Source organism: Anabrus simplex, chromosome 1 (assembly GCF_040414725.1).
Source record: "Anabrus simplex isolate iqAnaSimp1 chromosome 1, ASM4041472v1, whole genome shotgun sequence".
NCBI classification, from domain to species: Eukaryota; Metazoa; Arthropoda; class Insecta; order Orthoptera; family Tettigoniidae; genus Anabrus; species Anabrus simplex.
Window position 1 is genome coordinate 1,360,981,593 of NC_090265.1, and position 27,777 is coordinate 1,361,009,369.

The 27,777-nt window shown below is 38.9% G+C and overlaps 1 protein-coding gene across 1 annotated transcript in view; it reads left to right on the plus strand.

Moving 5' to 3' along the window:
* The window catches only part of LOC136859048 (ras-specific guanine nucleotide-releasing factor 2), a 1,472,247-nt gene that overhangs the window by 830,920 nt on the left and 613,550 nt on the right, over window positions 1–27,777 (plus strand). Inside the window, exons 9-10 of the mRNA XM_068225766.1 lie at window positions 1,445–1,547; window positions 17,873–17,999. Coding sequence (XP_068081867.1) covers window positions 1,445–1,547; window positions 17,873–17,999 — 230 coding nt within the window. The remainder of the gene's footprint in view (window positions 1–1,444; window positions 1,548–17,872; window positions 18,000–27,777) is intronic.

Genomic DNA, 27,777 nt, shown 5'->3' on the forward strand with positions numbered 1-27,777 from the left:
TACTGTTCATAATGTACTTATTATGATCATAAACGGATCATTTTTAATCTTTCCTGGGTTCGTTTTCAAGAACCATATTTTCCTTTGGAGTACATAAAGTTAGATTACAGTAGGTTCTCCTGGCATATAAATAAAAATTTAAACACATTTGAAATAAACGATATGAACGATATTGACCGTGCAATTGTTCACTTCTATAATAAGGTCAATAATTCACGGAAGTATATCATTCGTGTCGCCAGAAATCTCGCGCACTTGCCTACGCGCGACGATGGTGCTGGTCACATTGTCAGCAATGACAATGGCAGAGGATGTAATTTACCGCCAAGTAGCGGACTGAGCCAGGGTCGAACCTGGCAAGTTGGAGTCAGAAGGCCAGCACCTCAACCGTCTGAGCCACTCGTCCCGGCAGAAATATATTAATACGAACATAAACACCCAGTCCGCCATCCAGGGTAATTAACCACACGAGGTTAAAATCCTCGGCCCGACCGGGAGTCGAACCCGGGACCCTCTGAGCTGAAGGCCACTACGCTTCCCTTTCAGCCAAGTGAACATTGACTAGAATAGATTCATCAAGCAAAACTCAATCTCTTTCTTTTTTTTTTTTTTTTCGATTACTTCTCGAAACATTTCAAAATTCTCTTCATACCGTCTCATTGTGAATCATACCCTAATCTATCGGTAAATGTATTCCATTTCTGTATGAATTACTTAGGATAAACGCTTATAGCCTATTTTAAATTTTATGAAGAAGTTTTTGCACAATCAACAGGAAACCATCTCCATTTAAAGAGAAATAAACAGACAGGTTCAAATATTTAATTCCATTTCCATATGTGCAACATTCACAACGATGAAGTCATTTTTCTTTACATTATCGTACACTACGTGCGTTTGAGTCTTATCGTCGCCATAAGACCTGTGCCGATGCGACGTAAAGCAAATTGCAAAAAAGAAAAGTTTTAAAAAGTTTGATTCCATGTCTAAATTGTTAGAGTGTCACAGATTCGAGTCCCGGCCGGGTCGGAGATTTTAATATCCAGGTAAGTTAATTCCTCTGGCTCGCGGAATGAGTTTGTGTACCGTCTTCAAAATTATAATTTATAGTAGGTTTGGGTCCCATCCTTAGACGCGCAGGTCGCCTTCAGGTGTCGGTTAGAAAGACCTGCACCAGGCTTCTCCGGAGGCCCTACACCATTAATTAATTGCCATACACTATGGTGCCATTGATAAATAATTCACGAAATGTCTGTTCTACTAAGATTAAAATAATATCGATGTTTATCGTTCATTTTCACGATACTGGCAATCGAAACATCGAATATTTTCAAGGTATGACAATATAAACTCCTCTTCCCATATTTTCCCTTCAGTGACCAGAAAGAATAGGATTTTTGAGAAATTTAACTGTTACTTAACATGCGATATTTTTCTTATTTAGGTCAGTGAAACAGAAAACTTGCGCAAGAATTTGGCAGTCGAGCGCATGATCGTGGAAGGCTGTGATATCTTGCTGGACGTGAACCAAGTCTTCGTGAGACAAGGTAAGCACTTGACAGGGTAAGTTCATTGCAGTCTGACAATGAAGCCCGTATTCACCAAGGCGAGTAAAAGTTTTTAATTTGGTTTAAAGCTAAGAAAACAGAGATAACAGTTAAATTTGTATTCATCAGCAACATTATCTATCTCGAATAACGGGTATTGGTATTGTCTCGGTTTAAAGTTTTACCGGAGAAACGTTGGCCGGCTAAGTAGGAGATATAAGATAATAGCCTTTCAAAATGGCATTTCATAGACGACTGGAATATTTAACTGACAGAGAAAATCACAGCGACGAGGAATAAGGCCAAGATTATGCATTAAAACATCCTAGGAGGATAAATGATCGCGGTACATACTTTGAGGACTACGATGACACTGATTTTAAAATATGCTTTAGGTTATCTAAAGCTTTGACGCTGTAGTCTTATCCATGATCGAACATAATCTGGAATTCCCAACACATAGGTAGGCCTAAGATGAATTCTCGATTATAGCATATATCTTCTATGGTACACGATTGGGTATGATTTTTTACTGAAAAACTAAGGAATACTGCGTTATTTTGTTTAGTGAAAGATACAATGTGTTGGTTATAACTTTTTTCTTATTCTCTGTTGTGTCAATGCTCTCTGCCACCAAATTCAGTAACAACTTCTTCTTTTGGAACGTCATATTACGCTTCTTTCTTCGTTTCCCGTCAATAGCGGACATAATTGGATACCTATCAGTAGAAAGGTGCAAAGTGCCAAATTTTTTAACAGTAAGAATTCAATTAAGGAACAAATGACAAATTTCCATCGATCTTGAACATTAGATTGATGATAACATTAAAATTACTACACTAAAAACTAAACAAAATCCACAATTTGTCACAGATCTGCAAATAATATGCATTATGCTCTTCCTTGGCCAAATGAAATCATGACCTTCAAATCGTATTTTCTTCGTGTGATATAGACATATAAAAGAGCTAACTTCCAACATTACTGACTGTAAGCTATGTCTTTCACGAGTTTCTTGCTTTTCAGAACTTTTAACTTACGACCACTTTCAGTCTCACTGTATGATTCTCTCAGATGGGCGCATGCTAATATTCTGATGAGTCGTAGCTGAAGCTGACAGCTTAGAAAATATTCGGTGTTTCATGGAGATCACTGGGAAAATGCCTGTGCGACAGTTTCTTTAATGTAAGAGCAAAATCAGAAACACAAGAAAGGAACCTATGCCCACTGATAATAAACCGTTATTCTATACTTTCGTATTATCCATTTGCTACGAGAAGGAAGGAACGCCAATGAAAGGAAATTAATAGCACATTCAGTGGCGTACGCTGAGTCCAAGACGTGGGCTACCACCAGACTTGGGTTACCCCTTCGCGATGGTTGGTTTAGTGAATGACAAGCCTTTTTAAGTGCTTTGAGCTGCAACGAGGAACAGTTGCCTTATCGATAATACAGGATAAATAGTGGCGTAATTACCCATACTACATGGCCTTAAGAGTAAAAGAGAAAAGGTTGCACATAACCGGCCATTAACAAAAGGCAAGGAGGCTAAACTCCAACACTCCTTATAGAAATAATAAAAACCTAAGTGGGCTTACGGCCCAAAGATACAGAGGTTAATCCCATACTACAACAGGGTGACTAAAGGAGGAACCTTCAAAGCCAAGACGAGATTAACAAAATTTAGAGTTTGAAAACTTTAGTCGCCCAATTGCAAGGTTGAATGGGAGACGGCAGATGGTCACCACTCTTCTTTTCCTTACATTACATATTTTCCGGTAGGGAATAGAAACAGAGTCCTCAGACTTCGCCGAAAATCCTACATTTAAACCACAAGTTTACAAAATTGTATTAAAAGAAAACGGCTAAAACCTTCCCCTCAAACTACCCGCAGGCGCTATCACATTTTAAGAAAATTCTGCCATTACCTTGTATCGCTGGATATTCTTCAAGCAGGCCGCGCCCCTTCCTCCTACATCTTCGTAACGTCACACTCCCAGGCACTGGAGCAATTCAGACAAGACGGCCCTAAAGTGCCCTGCTTACGTAGTTCTATAAGGGGAAGCTTCCCGATTAAATTGAACCACACTTTGCTGACAGGCTGGATTCCTGTACACAACCCCGGTTTTGATTGGCTAGAGAACATATTTACAAGCATCTGATATTTAGATTACATTAGAGGAGGAACCAGCTGAAGTGTTGACAACTTCGGTACATTTTAAGAAACAGTCTTCAGAAAAAGGTTACCAATAACAAAAATGAAATTTCCTAACTTCTAGGTGCGTGAGAGTGAGTTAGCAAATCGATGTTAGAGCCATCTAACTGTCGAAGACGAAATTCTTTGGAAGTTTACACGTTCAAATCCGTTGGCATAGATGGCCGTAGAGAAGGCTCGCAGTTTAAATAGCCGGGAAACCGTTGGTATTATTATTATTATTATTATTATTATTATTATTATTATTATTATTATTATTATTATTATTATTATTATTATTATTATTATTATTATTGTTACCGTGTTTTTGTGGTAGTTATGCAAGAAAGAAGGTGCTGGGTGGTGAATAGGTCTCAAGCTACTAAAGTAATATTAATTTTAAAATTCAACAAGGTTATATTTTCTTTTCAAAATTAGGTAACAACAAATAGAACAGGTACTTAGTAGCCGAAACACGATTGAAAAATACATTTACATAGGTCCCCCATTTGGGGCTTTAAAAGTCAGAAACATAATCCTTGAGCAATGAGCCCAACCTTACAATGTACACCATACAACAAAGGGGCCGAAAACCCCCAAACATGCCAGAAACATTTGCTTCCAATTACACCCAAAACCCTCCTTGAGGCAGAAACACAATTTTCAAGAAAGGGCAACTTCCCCCTAAAATACAAGCCTATCATAGGCCACTCCAAACTCCACCTTCAAACTGTCCTCAATGGACAATAAACACAGGGGTCAAATACCCCATTTACTGAGGTCTATTAAACGAAAAGAGTGTTAATTAAGTGACCTCTAAAATAACAATTTGAGAGGAGGCGAACTTGCACTCCTAATACACTTTGTTTAAGACCTACTTGGCCTTAGGCCGTTAGTGCAAGGGCTAATCCCATACTACAGAGGTGACTTAAGAAAATAACAATTTACATTACATTACGGAAGAATTGGTTGAGAAAATAAGTTCACCTCAAGACAATGTGAGTGGGAGCTCGAGAGGGTTAGCACTCTCTATCCCAGTATGTAGCTTTACAAGAGAATAGAAGAAAAGAGAAGTTACATTTTAGGAAAAGGTTACATAGTGGAACGCTTAGAACCCGCCCCGAAAGTTAAACTGCTGAGCTAGCAAAGAAAGAATTTATTAATCGGCCATTACCTTGTTGTTGACCGCTGCCGAGGAAAGAGGCGCTTCCCGCCTCCTGCTATGTACTTAATACACTGAAAGATGGAACAGAAGTGACTCGGAGACCCAAAAATCAGCAGTTTATATCCTCTCGCGGAAGGTTCTAGGCGTTAGGGGAATGAAAACACCCTCCCACAACGTTTTTATTGGCTAGGGTACAGAAACATATTCAATTTGGGAGAAGATACCCATGATTGGTCAGAAAATTAATAACAGAAATTCGGGATTGGTCACATGCAAAACAAGGGGAAAGAGAGGGGTATACAGCCAACTTAAACAATAACAGAAAGAAATTTAGCAAAGAACAAACATTTGAAATACAAATTTCTCCAACAAAATAGTTCTTTGACTCCGCACTAGGTTGCTCTATTGTTGATCTTCAGTAGTGTCCTCTAGAAGAGAAAGTTCACACTTCTTACTTCAAGCTAAACAAAAACACATCAAAAATGACACAGTTCAAAAACTCAAAGTTTTCCACGTGGTGACATCTTCTGAGAAAGTAGAGAATTAATAGCGTAGATAAAGTTCAGACTTCCTCCAGCAGAGGAGTTTCAACTGGCGCACATTTTAAATTAGCGGCGTGGAGGTGTACCGCCCGGTACAATTATTATTATTATTATTATTATTATTATTATTATTATTATTATTATTATTATTATTATTATTATTATTATTATTATTATTATTATTATTATTATTATTATTATTTTCGTGCACACTAAGCACATCACACTACCATCCACCACAGAAACACGTAATACTGATGACGTCCCACCACACAGCGTTGGCGTAAGGCAAGATATTCAACAGTAAAACTAGACCTAACTACGGTACGGGCTGACTAATGAATTTAGTAATAGGACAAGAATAATAATAGCAATAATAATGTTACTTTCCCGCTGTGGGTGGGGCCGGTAGAATACACTCGCGGTATCTCTAGCCTGTCGTAAAAGGAGACTAAAAGGGGTCCCAGAGGCTTTCATTTTTGTAGCATTTTTGAGCCTGACATTGCTTTCAGTTATTAGTGTCAGGCTACTCGCTTTCATATTTCTTATCCGACCTCCATTGGTCAATTGTTGTTCTTTTTCTGTTCTGACGGTGTTAGGTTTCCGAGGCCTGGGGAGTCTTTCATTTTCAAGCCCTTTATAGTGCTTGTATTTCTTTGGACAATACATTCATTCTAACAATTGATGGAACTTTTCAAATTTTGCTTAGGATGGTTGCCCAGTTATATTTCACCTTGAGTCAATAGAAACTTCAATCAGTCAATACTGATCTGCGTTTAGGGCTGTCGCCCAGGTGGTAGATTCCCTATCTGTTGTTTTCCTAGCCTTTTCTTAAATGATTTCAAAGAAATCGGAAATTTATTGAACATCTCCCTTGGTAAGTTATTCCAATCCCTAACTCCACTACCTATAAATGAATATTTGCCCCAATTTTCCTCTTTAATTCCAACTTTATCTTCATATTGTGATCTTTCCTACTTTTAAAGACGCACTCAAAAGTATTCGTCTACTAATGTCATTCCACGCCATCTCTCCGCTGACAGCTCGTCACATACCACTTAGTCGAGCAGCTCGTCTTCTCTCTCTCTCCCAGTTCTTCCCAGCTCAAACTTGGCAACATTTTTGTAACGCTATTCTTTTGTCGGAAATCACACAGAACAAATCGAGCTGCTTTACTTTGGATTTGTTCCAGTTTTTGAATCAGGCAATCCTGGTGAGGGTCCCATCACTAGAACCATGCTCTAGTTGGGGTCTTAACAGAGACTTATATGCCCTCTCCTTTACATCCTTACTACAACCCCTAACCACCCTCATAACCATGTGCAGAGATCTGTACCCTTTATTTACAATCCCATTTATGTGATTACCCCAATGAAGATCTTTCCTTATATTAACACCTAGATACTTACAATGATCCCCAAAAGGAACTTTAACACCATCAACGCAGTAATTAAAACTTAGAGGACTTTTCTTATTTGTGAAACTCACAACCTGACTTTGAACACCGTTTATTTACCTACCATTGCCTGCTGTTCATCTCACAACATTATCGAGGTCATTTTTCAGTTCCTCACAGTCTTGTAATTTATTTATTACTCTATACAGAATAACATCATCTGCAAAAAGCCTTACCTCTAATTCCACTTCTTTACTCATATCATTTATATATATAAGAAAACATAAAGATCCAATAATACTGCCCTGAGGAATTCCCCTCTTAATTATTACAGGGTAAGATAAAGCTTCGCCTACTCTAATTCTCTGAGATCTATTTTCGAGAAATATAGCAACCCGTTCAGTCACTCTTTTGTCGAGTCCAATTGCACTCATTTTTGCCAGTAGTCTTGATAGTAGACTTGATAAACTGCAATCCTTCAGACCATTTACAAATGAAACTGACCAATTAAAGGATGATGTACATGAAATACAGGCATTAGTGTAAATAACCACCAAACACTTTCCTTGAAATACAGTATACTGGTGCTGCAAATTTTGCACAATGAATGATGACATTACATAGATAATAATAGTTTGTATGTAGATACGATAATAAGCTTTTGGGCTTTTTTGTTGTTGTTGTTGTTGTTGTTGTTGTTCACGGAGAACATTGCTCTGCATCTTCAAAAGATAATCTCGTTTGTTCACGAGTAAGACCTCTGAAACTGATTTAAAGTTTGATGACTTGAACTTAAGAATGCATTACCGTTGTCTATGGTAAGTGGTACTCTCGTTCGCCACTAGATGGCTCCCTATGCGCAGTGCGAACCATCTCATGATGAGGAGAATACGAATTTGGAAAAAAACGGAAAGAAATAATAATAGTGAAAGGACACCTATATAAATCCTTAATGGCTGGCAACCACGTATTACTGAAGTGACAAAGAGTGTTCCTGTTGAAATACGTATTTCCACAGCTTCCCCTATAATCCCAGACCTGTAGTGTTTCGTGTGGGTAAGAGTTCGAACATCGGGTCGGCGGATGCAGGGTGAGTCTGGGCCTACAAGTGGTCCAACAACTCTGCACCCTGACCGGCCAACCGAACGAGGAGGGATGGCTACGGCTGTACGCCTCTGAATTCGGGAGACGGAGAGGGGCTGGTCCCCACCTTCGGCTGTCTTGAAAATTGTTTTCCGTGGTTTTCCATTCTCCTGCACTAAGGTGAACTCCGAGACAGTTCCTAATATAGGCAACGAACGCCTACCCCCTCACTTTTTCCAAGCATCTTCTGGTCTGAGAGACAGCATCACCGTCTAAGAAGCTCACCTCCCCCTTCAAGGAAGGAATGAAAACATGTTAGTAGTAGTCGAACACCTTGGAACGCGACATAAACAGGGCGTGCTCAGCTATTGCTAATTTGTCTGGCTGGTTGAGACGGATATTACGTTGGTGTTCCTTGATACGAGTACCAATTGAACCGGAATGTTTGGCCAATGTATACCTTGCCGCAAGTACAGGGAATTTTGTACACCCCAGGGTGTATTTTGTATGGCTTATTACTAAGAGTTGTGCAGCCTTTGCAAGGCTATGGCAGACCCTTCAACGATGACAGGCACCATGTATTATAAGTAAAATGTACCTTTAAAAAATAAGGAAACAAGATCTTGTACGGAGAAACTTTATTTTACAGGCAGATAAAAGAATACATAGTAGTACACATTGCTATTCAACATACTCACTATTCTTATCCAAGCTCTTGTTCCTCTACATCAAGACATCGATGTTGATTAAGACAGAAATCTGCTTCCAGTTTCTGAAGCCACGTCATGACGTTCATCCTCGTGCTTCATCAATTATCCGAAGACATGGAAATCACTGGAGGCCTGGTCGGACGGTCATCGCTCAGCCCAGCTCGACTAGGTTTGCCTTTTTCTGGGTGAGATAAAGAGAATAGAGCTGTGTTAGTGTCTTTGGGTGAGGGGGGTGCCGTGAGGCTCCACCCCGCCTCACAGCCCGTGGTGACCTACCTGTTTGGACAAATGACCGACAAGCGAGTACTAACGCAGGAACATAGCCTAGTACAAGAGTACAGAATAACTTGAGGTGCAAAGGCTAGTCTTCTGCCAGCTACTTCCACCCCTCCGTAAAGGAGAAGTTATGAGAAACCTCCCTAAACCCACCAGGCAATCCCATATCTCCTTTCGGCACTGGTTACCCGGTCGCGGTCATACCAAGACATCCCCGGCGCTAGACCACTGCCGCTCAAGAGCCACTGTCACCCCCGGTCCATGGCCACCTGCAAGGCTTTCAAGGTAGAAAATTGAGAAGATAACAAAATAAAAAAGAAATTTCGACGCGCGGTCGAGAGAGAAAAAAAAATAAAAAGTAGTCTTGCAAACAACCATGCGGATGGCCAGTAATCCGAAAGCTCTTCCCAAAGGAGCTACTTCACATACCCCCTTCAAATTAGGATATTATTGCAGCCACCACTTATAACATTAAGGACGGACCGCATAGAGAATGTGATGCTGCACCATTGTTGTCACAGTGCTGGTGGTGGTGCTGAATATTGTTTTAAGAGGACGTACAACTGGGCAATCATCCTCCGATAACCCTAATCAGAGGTGGAGGAGTAGAGGGCTCCGGCAATTAGAAAAATGAAGGTATCGGCCAAATAAAGACAAAGTCCACTACGGGCCTGAAAATGAAAGACTCCCTAGGCCATGTGCCCTAATACCGTCGGGGTCTGAAATGAACAAGAGTTGGACAACTGAGGTCGGGTAGGACAGATGAAAGTGAGGAGCATGGCACAAGCAATGCCAGGGCTCAGCTAAAGACCCCGTGGTCACCAACCCACGATCCCAAGTTAAGAGTCCCTGGAGCCCCTTTTAGTCGTCTCTTACGACAGGCAGAAGATATCGTGGGTGTTATTCTACTGCCCCCACCCACAAGGCAAGTTAAAGTATATTAAAGCTCTCCCACAAACTTTACGTCTGGTAGAGGAGAAATAACTGGCATGGCGAGCATCATATGTGGACTAGTATTCGTCTCTGGTCTTCTGGAGGTAATTCCCGTAATATTGACGTTGTCACTGCTGATTGTTTAACTAGATACTAAGAAATAGTACAGGGCAAGGTATATTGCGGAAATCATATTAAGGAGGTTGTCAAGAAAGGTTACAGATTTCTCCACACGGTTATGAGAGTAATATAGGGGTTGTAGTAAGGATGCAAAGGAGAGGGCGTATAAGTCTCTGGTAAGACCCCAGTGTATGGGATCCTCACCAGGACTAGTTGATACGAGAACTGGAAATAATTCGAAGGAAATCAGCACGATTTGTTCTGGGTGTTTTCCGACAAAGGTGTAGTGTTAAGAAAATGTACAAACTTTGGGCTGGGAAGACCTGGGAGTAAGGAGACGAGGTGCTCGACTATGTAGTATGTTTCGAGCTGTCAGTGGTGAGTTCGCGTGGAATGATATACGTAGATGAATAAGCTTGAGTGGTGTTTTAAAAGTAGGAAAGAAGTATGAAGATAAAGTTGGAATACAAAGCAAAATTGGAGCAAATATTCGTTTATGGGGAGAGGAGTTAGGGATTGGAATAATTTACCATGGGAGAAGTTCAATATATTTCCATTTTTTTTTTTTTTGTTGCAATTATTGGAGAAAAGACCAGGGACTGTGCCACCTGGACCACTACCTTAAATGCAGATCAGTGGTGATTGATTGATTGATTGATTGATTGATTGATTGATTGATTGATTGATTGATTGATTGATTGATTGATTGATTGATTGATTGATTGATTGATTGATTGATTGATTGATTGATTGATTGATTGATTGATTGATTGATTGATTGATTGATTGATTGATTGATTGATTGATTGATTGATTGATTGATTGATTGATTGATTGATTGATTGATTGATTGATTGATTCAGTGTACCATATCATTTAATAAGGGTGTGTTTATTGAAGTATCTTTTAATAACATGATTGAACATAATGTGTATTACATTGCACATACGATATTGAAATATTAATTTTAGGTATAATGTGACAATGACTTTGTCCTAACTGAGCAGTCTAGAATGCGATATTTCCCACATCATTGTCCACAAAAAATGAAATGGCGTATGGCTTTTAGTGCCGGAAGTGTCCGAGGACATGTTCGGCTCGCCAGGTGCTGGTCTTTTGATTTGACTCCCGTAGGTGACCTGCACGTCATGATGGGGATGACGACGAAGACAACACATACACCCAGCCCCCGTGCCAGTGAAATTAACCAATGATGGTTAGAATTCCCGACCCTGCCCAGAATCGAACCCGGGACCCCTGTGACAAAGGCCAGCACTCTAAACATTTAGCCATGGAGCCGGACAAAACATAGTAAAAGAAAGAGCTCTTACAAGGACTGAAAATGGAAGCAATATTAGCAATTGAAATTACTTCAGAAGGGGATTAGGTTAAATAACACGGAACTTGATATTTTCCTGAATTTAGCGTGGAAAAGAAAACACTAGAAAGAACCAGTTAGGAAATTCGGAGTTAGCGCTGCCATTCAAACCACGGAACTTGGAACGATTCAGCATCTTAACCCTATCACAGAGCGCTGATAAGTGCGTGGGATTATTATTATTATTATTATTATTATTATTATTATTATTATTATTATTATTATTATTATTATTATTATTATTGCCATAGCTATCATGTACAGGCATTTAGATTCGGTGGTGGGGTCATGTCAGACGAATGGAGAGGATAGGTTACTTAGGAGAATATTTAATGGACTCAGCCATGGATGGAAAGAGAAGTAGAGGGTGACCAAGACGACGATGGTTAGACTCAGTTTCTAATGATTTAAAGGTACGAGGTATAGAACTAAAGGAGACCACATAACTGGTTACAAATAGAGGATTGTGGCGGCATTTAATAAATTCACAGAGGCTTGCAGACTTGTGCAGCAAGGCAAATGCCTAACTTTCAAAACGAAGACCCTGTCTGTGTCTGCCACTTTTATACAATGCGGGAAAATCTAAACATTACCTTTGTCCTCGAGAAATTTTACTCAGAATTATCCAACCAAGGGACTGTTCTTCTTCTTCTTCTTCTTCTTCTTCTTCTTCTTCTTCTTATTATTATTATTATTATTATTATTATTATTATTATTATTATTATTATTATTATTATTGCGGTTATATCGTGGTGGACAGAGATGTCAGCACGCTCTCTCTCTCACTCAGTGAGTTGCACTCCGCGGAAAATTTCACTGCGTTACGTATCACTTGCGCCAGGCCAAAATAGATTTACTTCATACAAATAACTACCATGGAAAACAGCTTTCCTTTTCAGACGGACTCTAGATGAGGACGAGTTCGTGCCCGAACTATAGCGAGAGCTTTTAATGAAGTCCAAGGCTATAAAGTCCGCTTAATTCATAAATTTCCCACTCTCACATTCTAAGTAATACTGTAGAAATACATTTTATTTTATCGGGCGAGTTGGCAGTGCGGTTAGGGGCGCGCGGCTGTGAGCTTGAATCCGGGAGATAGTGGGTTCGAATCCCACTGTCGGCAGCCCTGAAGATGGTTTTCCGTGGTTTGCCATTTTCACGCCAGGCAAATGCTGGGGCTGTACCTTAATTAAGGCCACGGCCGCTTCCTTCCAACTCCTAGGCCTTTCCTATCTCATCGTCGCCATAAGACCTATCTGTGTCGGTGCGACGTAAATATATTACTTAAACATTTTATTTTATTTTATTTTATTTTATTTTATTTTATTACAATGGCGCTTGGTAGGTCAATGTCCTTCAGGGCTGCAGTGCCACAGGGTTTGTTTGGTTTTGTTTAATATTAATGAATACGTCAATTTTGATTTTTTTTTTTTTTTTTCGTTTGCTTGTTGTTCGGCTGTTACTAAACCATCTATGTCAATAAATTTGTTCCCTATGGAGGTAAGTTAACGTATTTCCCGTTGTCATTAGCAATCAACAATATTAAAGATAGATAGATAGATAGATAGATAGATAGATAGATAGATAGATAGATAGATAGATAGATAGATAATGTCTTTATTCGTGGCAAAGTTATCACTCAAGGCCCTCTCTTAGACGACCACAATATTAAAATACAATTAAGTTATGTAATAGAAATAGGAAAAATTGCTACAAATCACGTAATGAATTCATTTGCTAGTCGCTTTACGTCGCACCGACACAGATAGGTCTTATGGCGATGATGGGACAGGGAAGGAAGCGGCCGTGACCTTAATTAAGGTGTGAAAATGGGAAACCACGGAAAACCATTTTCAGGGCTGCCGACAGTGGGATTCGAACCTACTATCTCCCGAATACTGGATACTGGCCGCACTTAAGCGACTGCAGCTATCGAGCTCGGTGTAATGAATTCAATAAGCCTAATCTAGTAGTATTGATAGCAAACATAGAGATAGTAATAATACTGTATAATGTACAACATGACAATATAAATGAAGATAACAACAATTACAAAAATAGTAATAAGAAAAGAAGAAATTGCAGTATAAAACTATAGGTCTAACTAGCAAATAAATGTCTAATTTTAGAAAAAATGTGCTAATTCACACACTCGTACACACTTCACTTGTCAAACAAGTCATCTGGAAGCACTCGGCAAGTGATTTTGGGCAATCCACCTTAAATTTCCTACGAGAAATCTCCAATGTCGGCTGGGAAGGATGCTGTATTCCACATCCTAACAGCAGTGACTGCAAAGGAGCGTTTGTAAACGCTGGAGTGACTGATATCAAATACCGTAGAGGCTGATATAATGAGAGAGGAGCCAGATCGTGTATCGTGGTATGATATGAGGATAGGTAACTAAAGTTCGGTAAACTTGAATTTAGAACTCCATGCATAAGGAACAACGTCTGGAGACTACGACGTTCGTGCTACCCAGATATCGCAAACCAGGAGGGGTGTACATTACACTTTCATAACTACGGTACTCCGTACAATACATGTATATACTCTTTCATATACGGATATACATAATTACATACCTATGTTCTACACGGCGTTTATATGAAATGCGTGAAATAGCATGCTTTGTTATCACCGTGTTCCAGAAATGTAATTACTTTAAAGGTCGCCATAAGCAATGAAGTACAGAATAATGGGCATTTACTTTTTAGAGGTTTAACGTGCTCTACTCTCCTATGAACAGTTATGAAGCAGAATAATACTGAATGCTATGCAGCTAATATTTATCGCATCCATACCAAAACGTCATGCTTTTATAAACGCAAGAAAATAGGCTATGATAAAAGCAGTATCTCCTCAAACAATCATGTTGATACGGAAGTACACAAATACAAACGCACAGTAACAAATTACTGTGTCAACCCTTATTCCACAGCCTATACAGCTGAATGTTTCAACCATTACTTGTAGGCCAAAACAGGTAACTGGAGCCAGTAGCGGCGATTAGTGGGGGAGGGGGTGACGGGGGAATTCCCCCCCCCCCCCCCCGCAAACATTTCCTGTTCCATTTTAGCCGACTGAAACTAGGAATTGTTGAAAAAGCAATTTGTACAAGCCCTATTGTCTCATCGGCTAATTCTTTCCTTTAATTATTGCCAAAATTATTGGCGGAAATACGCACAAAATATCGTTCGTCCCGGCTAACCTCTTTGTATAGCCCCACAGCAAGTAGACCTAGTGGAGACTGCATGCACTGTGAGGAAGGGTAGCAAGGGTATATTTTTTTACCACCGAGGTATGGTTCACCCATTTGCCGCGCTCCTTCGTCAGTCTGGCAGTCTCTTTAGTGTCTATTAGTGTATTAGTGTGTACAGTACATATTTTACAAGTACGTTTTTCGTTACTCTGTTTAATTTAGCTCAACGAAACAAAATGATCGTTTCACAATTGTACAGGCTTCCTAAATAATCTTGACAAAAATAATGTCTAATATTGTTCAATTTTACCTTCCTCCATCATTCTAATTGAAATGTCGCTAATTCAGCAACCTGTGAGACGTATTTTCCATGCTTGTCGGCATTTAAAAACGTACTGCAGGAGCGCGATCGCCGAGGAGAGGCTTTTTGGCTATCAAAAGTAGTATTGATGTTGCCATTTCAAAACTAATTAATTAATTTAGTCTAAATCGAAAGAGAAGACTTCATTTAGTGTAAGAGTACGATGTGATCAGATTGTGTGATATAAAGAAAAGGTTTGGTCTTCGTCCATGTTGCCTGCTTGATTTTTATTTTTACGCATAAAAACGGGCCAAGTAACAAACACATTTGAATTCTGCATGAATGTTCTTTACAATGCTCTTGTCAAATTAAAGCGCTTTACATAGAATATTTAAGGAAAGACAGAATATTAGCAATAATTTTGTGGTCGCAAATTGTTCTCAAAAGGGAGGAGCCATAGACACCTCGGTAATCACTTGTCCCCCACCCCCACCCCCACCCGACCGAAATGCTCAAATCTCGCCCATGCTCGTTCGTCACCAAGTGCTTCAGCAGTGAAAATTGATGCTTCCCGTAGTCATTTGTAACACCGTCCGCAAATACATTTAAGAAGTATTTAATGGAATATTGTTTTAATACTGAAACTTGCTTACTGATATCATCCTTGCTAAAAATGGGTTATATTGGCACGCTGATATGTTTGAGTAATGAGGGGGGTTGAAATACTTGATATGGATGCGAGTATGCGGGTAAAACGGTGTTGCGTAGTATGTTGCTTCTAGTATTAAGTAACCACCGGTAGGCAGTGAAAAGGGTTAGATCGTTTGGCCATTTAAGTAATTTCCGGTTTCTGTAATAATTTAAGAGTTGAAGTTTAGGTAAGATTGTGAAGCGACATCTTTCTTAGTACCAGTAGATATTTGGTGGCTAAAATTTCTCGTCGGAGAATAAGAGGTGGTTCTGAAGTTTCGATTAAAAGAGCATTGGTGAGTGTAGATTGAAGTGCTGCTATTATAACTCTTAGGGTTCGATATTAAAATGTATCTAATTGCGTAATACCCGTATTAGCCGCAATATAAAAAATGTGCTGCAATAGTCAAGTGTGGAACGGGTGGTATTTTTATATATTGTTAGTAGTGTAGCGGGATCAGAACCCCAATTACGCCTCGTAAGGGATCGTATTATTTGTATGAGTTTTCCATTTGGTTTTTTATCGTCTCAAAATATAACTTCCAATTTGATTTATGATGAATAGTGATACCGAGGTACTTACAGTGTGATTGCACGGATATGGAATGTTTTGTTGTATTTCCTATGGGCAGTACATATTATCGCAAGCTTTTTGTATTGTTTAATTCTAAACCCTGTTGGAAAAGTTATCCGTATGCTTTTGTAAGGGTTATTGCTAGGGAGATCCTGCATTGTTCCATTGTTTCCTAACTAGAGTAGATGAGGGTATCATAGACATATTGTATGAAACTGACGTGTGGTATAAGAAACTGCTCGAGATCACTAGTATAGAGGGCAAAAAAGCATGCCGATAAATATGTCACCCTGTGGGATGCCCCTTCATGTACATTTGTTATTGACTTTTATGGGAAGATGTTTGACATGTAAACGCCTATTAAGTAATAATTGACCAATAAAACCAAACCAAACCCCATGGGACTACAGCCCTTTAAGGGCCTTGGCCTGCCAAGCGACCGCTGCTCAGCCCGAAGGCCTGCAGATTACGAGGTATCGTGTGGTCAGCACGACGATTCCTCTCGCCGTTACTCTTGGCTTCCGAGACCGGGGCCGCTATCTCACCGTCAGATAGCTCCTCAAATTCTAATCACGTAGGCTGAGTGGACCTCGAACCAGCCCTCAGCTCAAGGTGAAAATCCCTGACCTGGCCGGGAATCGAACCCGGGGCCTCCGAGTAAGAGGCAGGCACGCTATCCCTACACCACGGGGCCGGCAATAATTGACCAATAATTGCCATGAAATTGTTTGGGAGTTTTAGGTATTGTAGTTTTGTTAGTAGAATATGTATAACCTATCGACGTTATAGTATGTTCCTTGTACATCCAAGAATACTGCAATTGTACGATGCCCCCTACCACGAGCCAGTAGTAAATCAGTTGTAAAGATAATGGCATCTTGCGTACTACGGCCTGGTATAAAAGCAAACGGATGTTTTGTTATGAATTTATAATATTCCAAAGTCCTGATTAGGCCTTTTAAGAGAATGCGTTGGAAAATTTTCTGAATACATACTTATAATGCCTCGATAATGTTGCGGGTTATGAGGATCTTCGTTCGATTTGGGGATTGCGATGAGCTCAGAGTTGTTCCGTTCTTCAGGCATTTTGGTTTGAGTTAAAATTAAATGATATTGTTTAATCAGAATTAGTTTCGCTCGGAAGGGGAGACTGTCTACCATACAATATGTAATATAGTCCGGACCAGGCGTAGTGGACTTACGTTTACGATTGATATACCGGTATTCGAATTCAGAAAATGTAATGGTATCCAGTAAAGTATTGAATCTATGATCCGTGGATATCAGAGGGCAAGCCACTCCCGAACGGCAATAACAATAGTAGTCGTTCGTAAGTCAATTTTAGAACAGCGTGAAAGAAGATTGGAGAGCGCGCGTTGCGTATGCGCATCGCGCAGGTCTAACCCATGTGCCCCTGACCTTTAGGCAATCTGCCGATCACACACTCCTACAGGTGCTTGCTTCGCTTGATTTGTAAAAAGGAAATCAAAAGTAGCTATACTTTGGCGAACTTTTATTGACCAGTGCTGTATTAAAATATTATAAATGCATCAATTCAATACCGGTACTATTAAATTTTTCATGAGGTACGGTAGGGATTTTCTTTCAACATATAATTAAGATTCATATTACTGAAGATATCAAAAGAAGTAGGTTCCTAATCCTAAATGATTCTTGACTTTCAAGAATAATGAAGGACCATGTTAACTGAAATATTTCTCTAATCAATGACAGCACTAAAATTATGGTTATGTTTTCCAGGAAGCCTGATACAGATCCCATCAGACAAGCCCCGAACATCAAGAAGTCGCTTAACAAATTTCAAGAGCGAAAAAGAGGCCCTTCGTCAATGCTTTCTCTTCTCAAATCATCTGATTTTGGCAACAAGGTAAGTACCATGTTTCTCTGTGTACAATCATAATCCATAATAACTCACACCTTTTACAAGTCAGAAAGAGCTTACAGCTGTCTTCCTATGGTACTCAGGAATTTGAAATGAAAATTCCCAAAGTTGCAGTCTGTTAATTTACATTTTCATTTTCATAGAAAAAGGAAAATGCCATTCTTAAATGGCACATTCAAAGAAGTGTATTTAATCAGTACTGTACCTTTTATATTAATTTATGAGACTACAGTAATATTCATACATTCTTCAATACCTTCTTCAAGGTACTGGTGCTGTCCAATTAATTTAACTTCCTTGACTGTCATGTATATAATTGAAAGTTTGCCTGATAAGTTTATAAAAAAGCTTAATATATAAATACTATAAGTAGCCTTCTAGTGCTGGTACTTGTCTATGCTTTGAAAAATATTCCATTTCATACCATTTCACTTATCATTTAAGTGTTCTAAATTGTTTTAAATTACTGATATATTACTGCTTATGTGCAAACTTGATTTGGTCGAAAATGGTCAAGGTATCTTTATTAGAGTAGTTTTTCTAAGTTTTTTTAAAAGTTGTTTTCTGTTTATTGTGTTTTTCCAAATCTTGTAGCTCTACAGGAGTATATTATTTTCTTGTAAATTCTTATCCTTACAATTAAAATTAGAGCCTTAAGTTGTAGTACCAGTAATATTTTCCAGCATTTGTAAAAGTACAGTATGTTATCTTGTCAGACAAAAATAAGTTAACCACAGTAGGGGTTTTAAAACTCATACATAGAATAACAATCCTTTTCCACAGTTTTATAGTGACATGGTTTGTAAGTACTAAACCAAAGCTCAGAATTAGAACAACAGCAATTTTCATAGATAAACCAACAAAGGTAAATTAGGAAAGTAAATACCAGTACACAAACCTTTTTATATGCAAATTAGAGACTATTTCAAATTAATTTTTGTCAGTATGTTTCACTGAGGTTCTGTTTCATAGACTTATTTTGTCACATTCTTTGTAGGCTGTCTGTGAACCATTGCCTACATACATGATATACAAGGCCCTGAAATGATGGAGTCGCAGAAAGTTTCAGAATGTGCCATTAGATATTATCTTTACGGGCTAACGTACACAATTCTCTTAAATGGAAAATAAATCAAATCTGTTGATATTCACCTGATATATTCTAAAAATTCTATAAAAAAGGGAAATATTTCACAAAAATGAATTGTTAAATCACATTCAGTAATACTTATTATGTACCTGTCAGTGTAAAATGGATTGAAGAATTGTTTTTTCTTTTAAAATTTGCTTTACATTGCACCGACACAGACAGGTCTTATGGCAACAATGGGATAGGAAAGGACTAGGAGTGGGAAGGAAGCGGCCATGCCTTAAGTAAGGTGCAGCCCCAACATTTGCCTGGTGTGAAAATGGGAAACCACGGAAAACCATTTTCAGGGCTGCCGACAGTGGGGTTCAGACCCAGTATCTCTCAGATGCAAGCTCACAGCTGTGCAGCGCTAACCACACGGCCAACTAGCATTTACATTTTCAAGAATTTTCCTCTTCAGCAGTTTTCTTATAAAGTTTATGCACTGTCACTTTTATTAGTAACATTTTCTGCCAGATTATCTACATTATATAGGTTTCAAAAATGTTGACACAATGACACACCATTACGATCATACAAAACTCTCATCTTAATAGTCGTCTCATCAGTTGTAATCGAACCAATCTTTCTACAGGATTTTCCAAATTCCTTACTTCAAAGCACAGTCATTGTCTAGTCAGAGAAGTTCCTGTGTCTCCTTTAGTGTAGCCAATGTAATTTTCTAATGTATTCCTGTGTAGAACTTTGAGGTAATCTATTGACCTAATTAAATTTTAACTATAGATGTTTTTCTCTGCCACAAGACAGATATTTTCAACATACTGTCACCAAATTTAATGTTTATCTTTCTGTATGCTTCTAGCTACTCTACAAGAAATAGTGACTTTGAATCACCATTACTGGCATTATTTTACAATTTCATTTCTTATGTAATTTTGCTATTTTCACCTTCTTCTCAGATTTTTATTCTTTTACTTTCAGCCTAAGCTTATAAATTATTTTCTGATACAGTATCTATCTTTTTTTTTTCTATTGTATTTAGCTCTTCAGGTTGCTTTTGGAGGTGGGGTAAATAATTGTATTGTTACTTTCATCGTGGAGATTGAGGAGTTTCTCTGTAGGTGATGCTGTCATTGATGGAAATATTTCTAGATTTAGATAAACTACTAGGGGCATACTATATTGTTTTACACTTTATTTTTTGTACGTCCTGGTATGGTTCACATTTCACTTTTGAAGGTGGTGACGTGTAACTAGTATCTTGTTCAAACGTTTGGTAGCAGCACACGCACAGGGGCCAACGAATGCATTCGTCATAGCCATTTCATAACACTGTTAGCGTAGGAGCAGACAACATGGAAAGCAACCGTCAGGGACAGCGCTATACGACTTGGATCTTATGGAAACACTGTCACCATTTGCTTGCCAACTGATAGCACTGTTCAAGATTTCTTTGGTGGTGGACTGCCCTTATGCTTCCATTGCATCCATTGTTGTTTCGTTTGTGGCTCATGGTCATGAAGTCTACTGGATCTTGATCATGGCATTGCAAAAGTTCTCTGCACACATCCACACACCTCTGCTTTTCGTCTGCAGACAAGAGTCTAGGCACCCACGTGGATGACACCTTCCCCAACTGCAAGTGGCCATGCACGATCCGCTGCAGGGTGTTTCAGCTAATTTCTGTGGCTGCCTCCTATTTCCATAAATGTGATGCATTTGTTTCCTTGGATGGCCTGTTCGACCTGGGCAATGTTGGCTGGTGTTGACACTGTCACATTCCTTCCAGAACTGGTTCCCTTGTCCACCAATGTACACCCTGTTTTCCAACCTTCCACCCAGTTGTGAACTGTTTTCCATCATGGCGCATGTTCTCCACAGACTGCCATCAAGCACTGATGCATTTCTGCAGTGGTCACGCCTTCTTTCCATAGGAACCAAGTTGTATAGCACTGTCCCTGACAGCCGCTTTCCACGTTGTCTACTCCTACGCTGACAGTGTTGTTATGAAATGGCTATGACGGGTGCATTAGTTGGCCCCTGTGTGCGTGCTGCTACCAAACGGTGGAAGAGGACACTAGTTACACATCACCACCTTCAAAAGTGAAATGTGAACCATACCTGGACGTACAAAAAATAAAGTGTAAAACAATATAGTACGCCCTTTGTAATTCGGCGGGAGGATTTTTTAATTTGGTACACTTTTGTTTATGAGTGTGGTAGCCACTAAACAATGATGATATTTTATATGGAAGAAGCCTCCTCTTCATGCTGCTAACACTAAAATTGAATTCCAGGAAATGCCTACCACTCACTTTTGACATAAAGAACCTAGTAGCCATGGATCTTCGGGGCTGTTGCACCATGGGGCTTTGTTTTTTTTTTTTTTTTATAGTAGTCTTGGTGTATTAGTACAGAATCACTAATTACTACTACTACTGCAACTACTAACCATTTTCATTCTGTACCCTGATGAGGTATGGCAGGTCTCCTAGATGGTTACGGCTTCTCTTAAGCCAAGGAGATTTGAAGCTGTGATTTGAGGTGTGGAGAAGGTAAGAGGGTGGTGGCCATGCCCTATATTGTGAACTGTCCCGGCATTTGCCTTATTGCAGGAGAAGGAGAAAAGCCATTCTCAGGACAGCCGATGGTGGGGACCAGTACCTCCACCTCACAAATGCTGAGCTGCAAGGCTATTAAAACTAGCCACTGTTGAGCTGAAACCCACTCTGCTCGATCATCGTAAATTATATGAATAACCTACAAAATAACCACATGGAAACTAACTTATCGATGGCATAAGAAAAATTATTATAGTTATAATTGATGAAGGAAAACTGATAACAGCTATAGCACACCAAAAGATACAATGGAAACCATTAATAAACTACAAACATATCACACATGTAGCGTAAATCTTACACCAAGTTACAGCTCCAGTAGGCTTTTGTCAGCCCATTGCCCTGACAGCGACTGGTGAGACTACAAACCTCAAGTGCCCCACTATTCTGACAGAAATTTGCCCATTTTTCCTGGCATTCAAATTGCATAGGCAACAGAGTGACTGACATTGTATACAAACATACAGTCTTATATTTCACTTAACCCTCAACTGGTGACGTGGTGTCTGACAGACTCCTTGTAGGAGATACATGTACACCCCTAAGCACACAATCGGAAGTGAGACTTTTGGTTTGCAGTACCTTTATATCTCTCTGTCAACAAACGTTTCATCATTAGAGATTCGCCTTCAGTATTATCGTTTTCTCCTCAAAGTGTAGACAAGTTTCCAAGTGGCTTCGTAGACACCACGTCACCAGTTGTGTAACATTTTAATGTGTGGATTCTTAAGTTATACGAAGTGAACTCATTGCTTTTTAATTTTTGTTCGTAATTCAACAATGGCAGACCGTGCTGGTCCATCTCGACCTATAAGGCCTGAAGGTCCTGGGTTCGAAGATCAGGTAGCACAGTGGTTAGATACAGAATTTAGTGATGTTGAAAATGGTGTGGACAGTAACTTTGCTATTGAAAGTGATCATTGTACTGACTCGGAAGAAGAAGGCACAGGTAGTGAAGGTGAAGATCAAGAATGCACAGAACAGCATTATTACTATGGTAAAAAAACCGTTATAAATGGTCCGCTAAAGAACCTACATGTCTTTTGATTACTTCTTAATTTGAACACTTAGGCCTCTTTTGCTCCAAAGGGTTCAGAAAAAGATAGACCCTACATGTATTTTCTTGAGATTAGTGAAAACATGCAAACAAATATAATATGTGATTCGGGTGTGTATTGGACGAAAAAGAAATCAAATAAGACAAATTACGAATATTTGTAATATTTTTGAGTATTTTGAAAGTGCAAAAATTAGTGCATTGCAGGTTTTTGTAGTTTCAGTGAATGTGTGATAAACTTAAGTTTTCTGAAATGATTATGTTTCAGTCTGTGTAGGAAAGTAGTTTTTGAGCCATTCGTATGCATATGAGCGACGATGATGCAATCTAAGTTGAAACCTAGATTTCTTCTTCATAAAGTGACATACACTTGGATTCAGAATTTTTTAAAATTTTTGGTGCAATGGAGTTGGTAATAAAATGTGTTAAACCATTCGTCAAGATATGCCTTTTCATTATAAAATGAATAAACCTCGCCTTAATGAAATGTGATTCCATTAAAAATGCTCAAATTATAGACGTCTCTCAGACACCATGTCACCAGTTATGTTCCTTCCGGAATACGTCACCAGTTGAGGGTTAAAAAGATGCTTTCTTAATGTGGTAGGACCTCTTTGAGTGATATTGAAGTCAAACTGTTTTATTACTAGCAGGGGCGAATGCTGGTCATGAAAGTCAGGCTTGCTCTTCCATTCGTGAAAGTTGGTGGGGTGGGACATGCATAGTTCTGAATGAATAAAATTTATAAACCCAATAATCGCTAAATCACATTAACATTTTAATCATCGGTTACATGAACATGCATTCAGACTGGTTATGTCACCCCTTCAAGAATGGCCAAAAGAATAACAATCAGACACATTTTATAATTATTAATAAATTATGACAAGCCAGTGATTATATAATTTAAACAAGTAAACATCAAACTATGTACACAGAAAAATTGCAACTATTTATTAGATCTTCCTACTTGAAAACAAACTCCATTCTGTGGCTTCTCTTTACAAAACCATCAATAACTTCATCATAGAAAGAGGACTGTAATCTAATTTTTGCAAGCAATCCTTTTTCAGTCGACAACATAGCTAATGATGATAACCTCTCCTGACCCTGAGTTGATCTGCAATATGTATTAATCTCCGAAGACCAAAAAGTAGTTAGTGGGACGTAAAACAAATAACATTATTATTATTAATATGTATTAATCCATCTCATTGTTGAAAAAGAATGTTCTGCAGAGGATGTAGTAGTAGGAATTGTTGCTTCAAGTTTGATGAGTCTGAAAATTTCTGGCATTCCCATGTACAATTTATTAGTATGCATAAACTGCATTAAGTCTGAAACACTTTTCTCATTAAAATCAGAAGATGAATACATCACACTTAATTTGGTTTTTAAGCAAACAATGTCGAAAAAATGACCCATAGGTCTTTTCTAGGGCAGTAACATCACTGTCTGGAAACCTATTTCTGTGCTTCTCAAACAAATCACAATCCAACAGCAAGAAGAACACAAATGTCTTTATGCATTTAAAACGCTCTCCTATTTGGACAAGTACATTGTCAATAATTTCATTGAATAGATGTTTGTATTTTGATTTTTCTGGTTCATCACTAATTCTTCAATTTTTAGAGCATGGCTGTCCTCCATAAACATCAATTTCAGTATCAACATGTCCACGCAAACTATCAAAATCTTCATCTCTCATAGACTGGATATTTAAAAAGAGCTCCTCAACCTTCTTGCCACAGTACTTTTTGTTTGTAAAATATTGAACACAGTATCGGACAATGAAAAAATCTTGGAAAACACTGCCAGCAGAAATCTAGTGTTGAACTTAAGTAAGAAGAACAAAAATCCTTGTGCTTTCAATGTAGTGTCTTCATTCCAGTTGTCTGAAGTATCCTGTACATGTTGAAAGAATTTCGCCAGCGTATCATAATATTCCTTCACAGTAGTAATAAGACGTGAAGCAAAATTCCATCTCGGTGCTACTGTTGGCAACTTCTTCTGAACAAAATCTCGAAGAGCAGCTGTTCTCTTTGTAGACTTTGAGAAAAAAGCAGCAAGTCCTGACATTGTTTGGAAGAAAATTGTACACCCTTTGATTTTTGAAGCAGACTGCTGTAGTGTTAAATTCAATAGGTGGCTATAACAATGCATAAATGTCGCACATGGATACTGGTCTTGAAGTAGTTTATTAAGCCTATTCACATGACTGGCTAAGACAGCAGCACCGTCATATGTTTGAGCCACAATCTTTTCCTCACAACTGAACTCTTTTAAAATAGCATGAACATGATTTAAAAGGGCTCCAGCAGTGCGATCTGTACTAACGTCAGCAAAACCAAGAAACTTCTCTTGAATTTCACCACTTTCATCTACAAAACGCAGTAAAGTAGAGAGTTGTGACTTATTAATAATATTGGACGTTTTGTTCAACATTATTGCCACAAAAGTTGCTTGTTTAAGCTCCCCCTTTATTCTTCTCACAATTACTGAACTTATTTCTGCTATTAAATCATTTTGGATTGCAGACGACATCCCTCTAAAAATGGTGGAGTCTTCCAGATGAGCTGCCAGAAGAGGATCATATTCACTTATAATTTGTAGAAGTTCGATGTAATTCCCTCTGTTTACGGAAGTTGCAGACTCGTCATGTCTGCGAAATGGTAGTTCCTGTTTTGCTAAAAAGCACATTGCATCGATCAGTCGTTTAAGTATGTCACAATTTTTCTTTACCTTTTTATTATGAAGTTGGTCACTGATGCGTTTCTGTTCATCCAGCTGGTGATCGATCCTTGTACACCCAAAGCTATTTAACTGCAAGAAACTCTTCATTTGGTTTGCAGATTTCTCATGTCTTGTAATGAACAGTGTCAAGGTGTTCAAATTGTCAAAGCCACTTTTACACCATACACCGTTATCAGCAGAAAATAGTAAACACAGCCAGCAAAACAATCTATTCAGTTTCTTGGACCCTGTCAACCAGTGCGTATTATTATATCGAGATACAGAGAACGAACGTACGTATTCTCTATTTTTCTCCCTGTGCTGTGTCTTTAAATCTGGCAGCGCCGGACAGGGCCTGCCATTCTTAATGATGTCCGTTTTCTCTTGGATAGTCCTCCGAGAAAATGGATTTGATAACAAGCTGTCAATAATGCACGGTTTGGAACCTATTGCAGCACGTCAAATCATTCAGAATAGATGATCAGGAACTTACAGAACACTACTCACTGACACAACACACACACTAGATCTGTAGCTCTCAGACCAGAGCTTCCAACTACACATTACAAACGTGACAGCTTGGAACCGGCCTTGGAAAGAAGAAACCTGCGCGCGCATACATTTCTCGCTGTGTCGACAGGTCCGCTGAAGCTCCTAAGATACGAGCAAGCCTCGCTGGACTCGCCAAGATATATGCAACATGCAATTTGTATAATACAGATCCATTACAGATACGGTACATACTGTAATTTTTTAACTCGCCTGCTTTAGAAAAATATTGCGCTTGCGCAGCAAGCGTAGCATGTTTGGAGAAATTGCCCCTGGTTACTAGTACAGTCATATGGTGAAGAATTTGTCAGTAAGCAATTTGGCTGTGCAGTTAGGGTCGCATGGCTGTAAGCTTGCATTCAGGAGATAGTGGGTTTGAAACCCAATGTCAGCAGCCGTGAAGATGGTTTTCTGTGGTTTTGCATTTTCACACCAGGCTGTACCCTAATTAAGGCCATGACAAGTTCCCACTCGTAGCCCATTCCTATCCTGTTGTTGCCATAAGACCTGTCTGTGTTGGTACGATGTTAAAAAAAAAAAAAAAAAAAAAAAAAAAAAAAAGAATAATAATTTGTCAAGTAGATTTCTAACATCCTTTTCCCCAAAGTAAAGTTAGATACCTGATGTCACTTTCATTAAAGGAAACCAGTATCTAAGTTAAATATGATATTCAAAAAAATCTCAAAAGGTTGTTTATCATAATTATCATGTCCCAGCTCCAGTTTCCCGAGTGTGGTGCAGAAGCGCTTGCCACTTCTTCCTGACAAAGTATAGTTTCTGTTCCCCTATGCACTCCCACTGGACATACCTCTTTCTGACCTCTGATTTCACGGTGTCTATCCATCGATTTGTTGACCTCCCTACTGGCCTCTTCCCTTTCACTTCTCTGTCAAAGTAATTCCTTGCTGTTCTTGTTCTGTCCATCCTCATAACATGCCCAAACCATTATAGCCTGCATCTTCCTAAAAGTTTGGTAACAGGTATTTTGATTCCAGCCTCCTTCCACTTCCTTCATTTCTAATCTTATTTCCCTGGTCTTTTGGTCCATTGTACTGATGACTTTCATTTCTGTTGACTGGATTTTACTTTTAGCCTTATTATGCAGGGTACATGTTTTGAGACCATAGGTGAGATTAGAAAAAAAGTAGGTATGAAACATTGCCAATTTTGCTTTCTGGAGTATTTTGTCATCCCAGAGCATATTTACCACTTGAAAATAACATTGAGAAGCTTTCTGAGTCCTGTTAAGTATTTCTTGGCTTATTGTGTTATCTTTTGAAATGATACTTCCAAAGTATTTGAAGTTAGAAAGCCAGGCTGAATGGCTCAGATGGTTGAGGTACTGGCCGTCTGATCCCAACTTGGTAGATTCAATGCTGACTCAGTCCGGTGGTATTTGAAGGTGCTCAAATACATCAGCCTTGTCTCAATAGATTTACTGGCATGTAAAAGAACACCTGCAAGACTAAATTCTGGCACCTCGCTATCTCCAAAACCCGTAAAAGTAGTTAGTGGGACGTAAAGCAATTATTGTTGTTGTTTTTCAACTGTTTTTTTATTTATTTAAACTTGCCATTCCAAAGATTTTGTTCCTCCTGTACTTCTGCTTCATTTTCTCCCCAGATCAGAACAACATCTGCAATTATAAGAGTGTTAAGTTCTTTGCAATGTTCTTTGATGGATTTTATGATCTGATCCATAACAATGATGAAC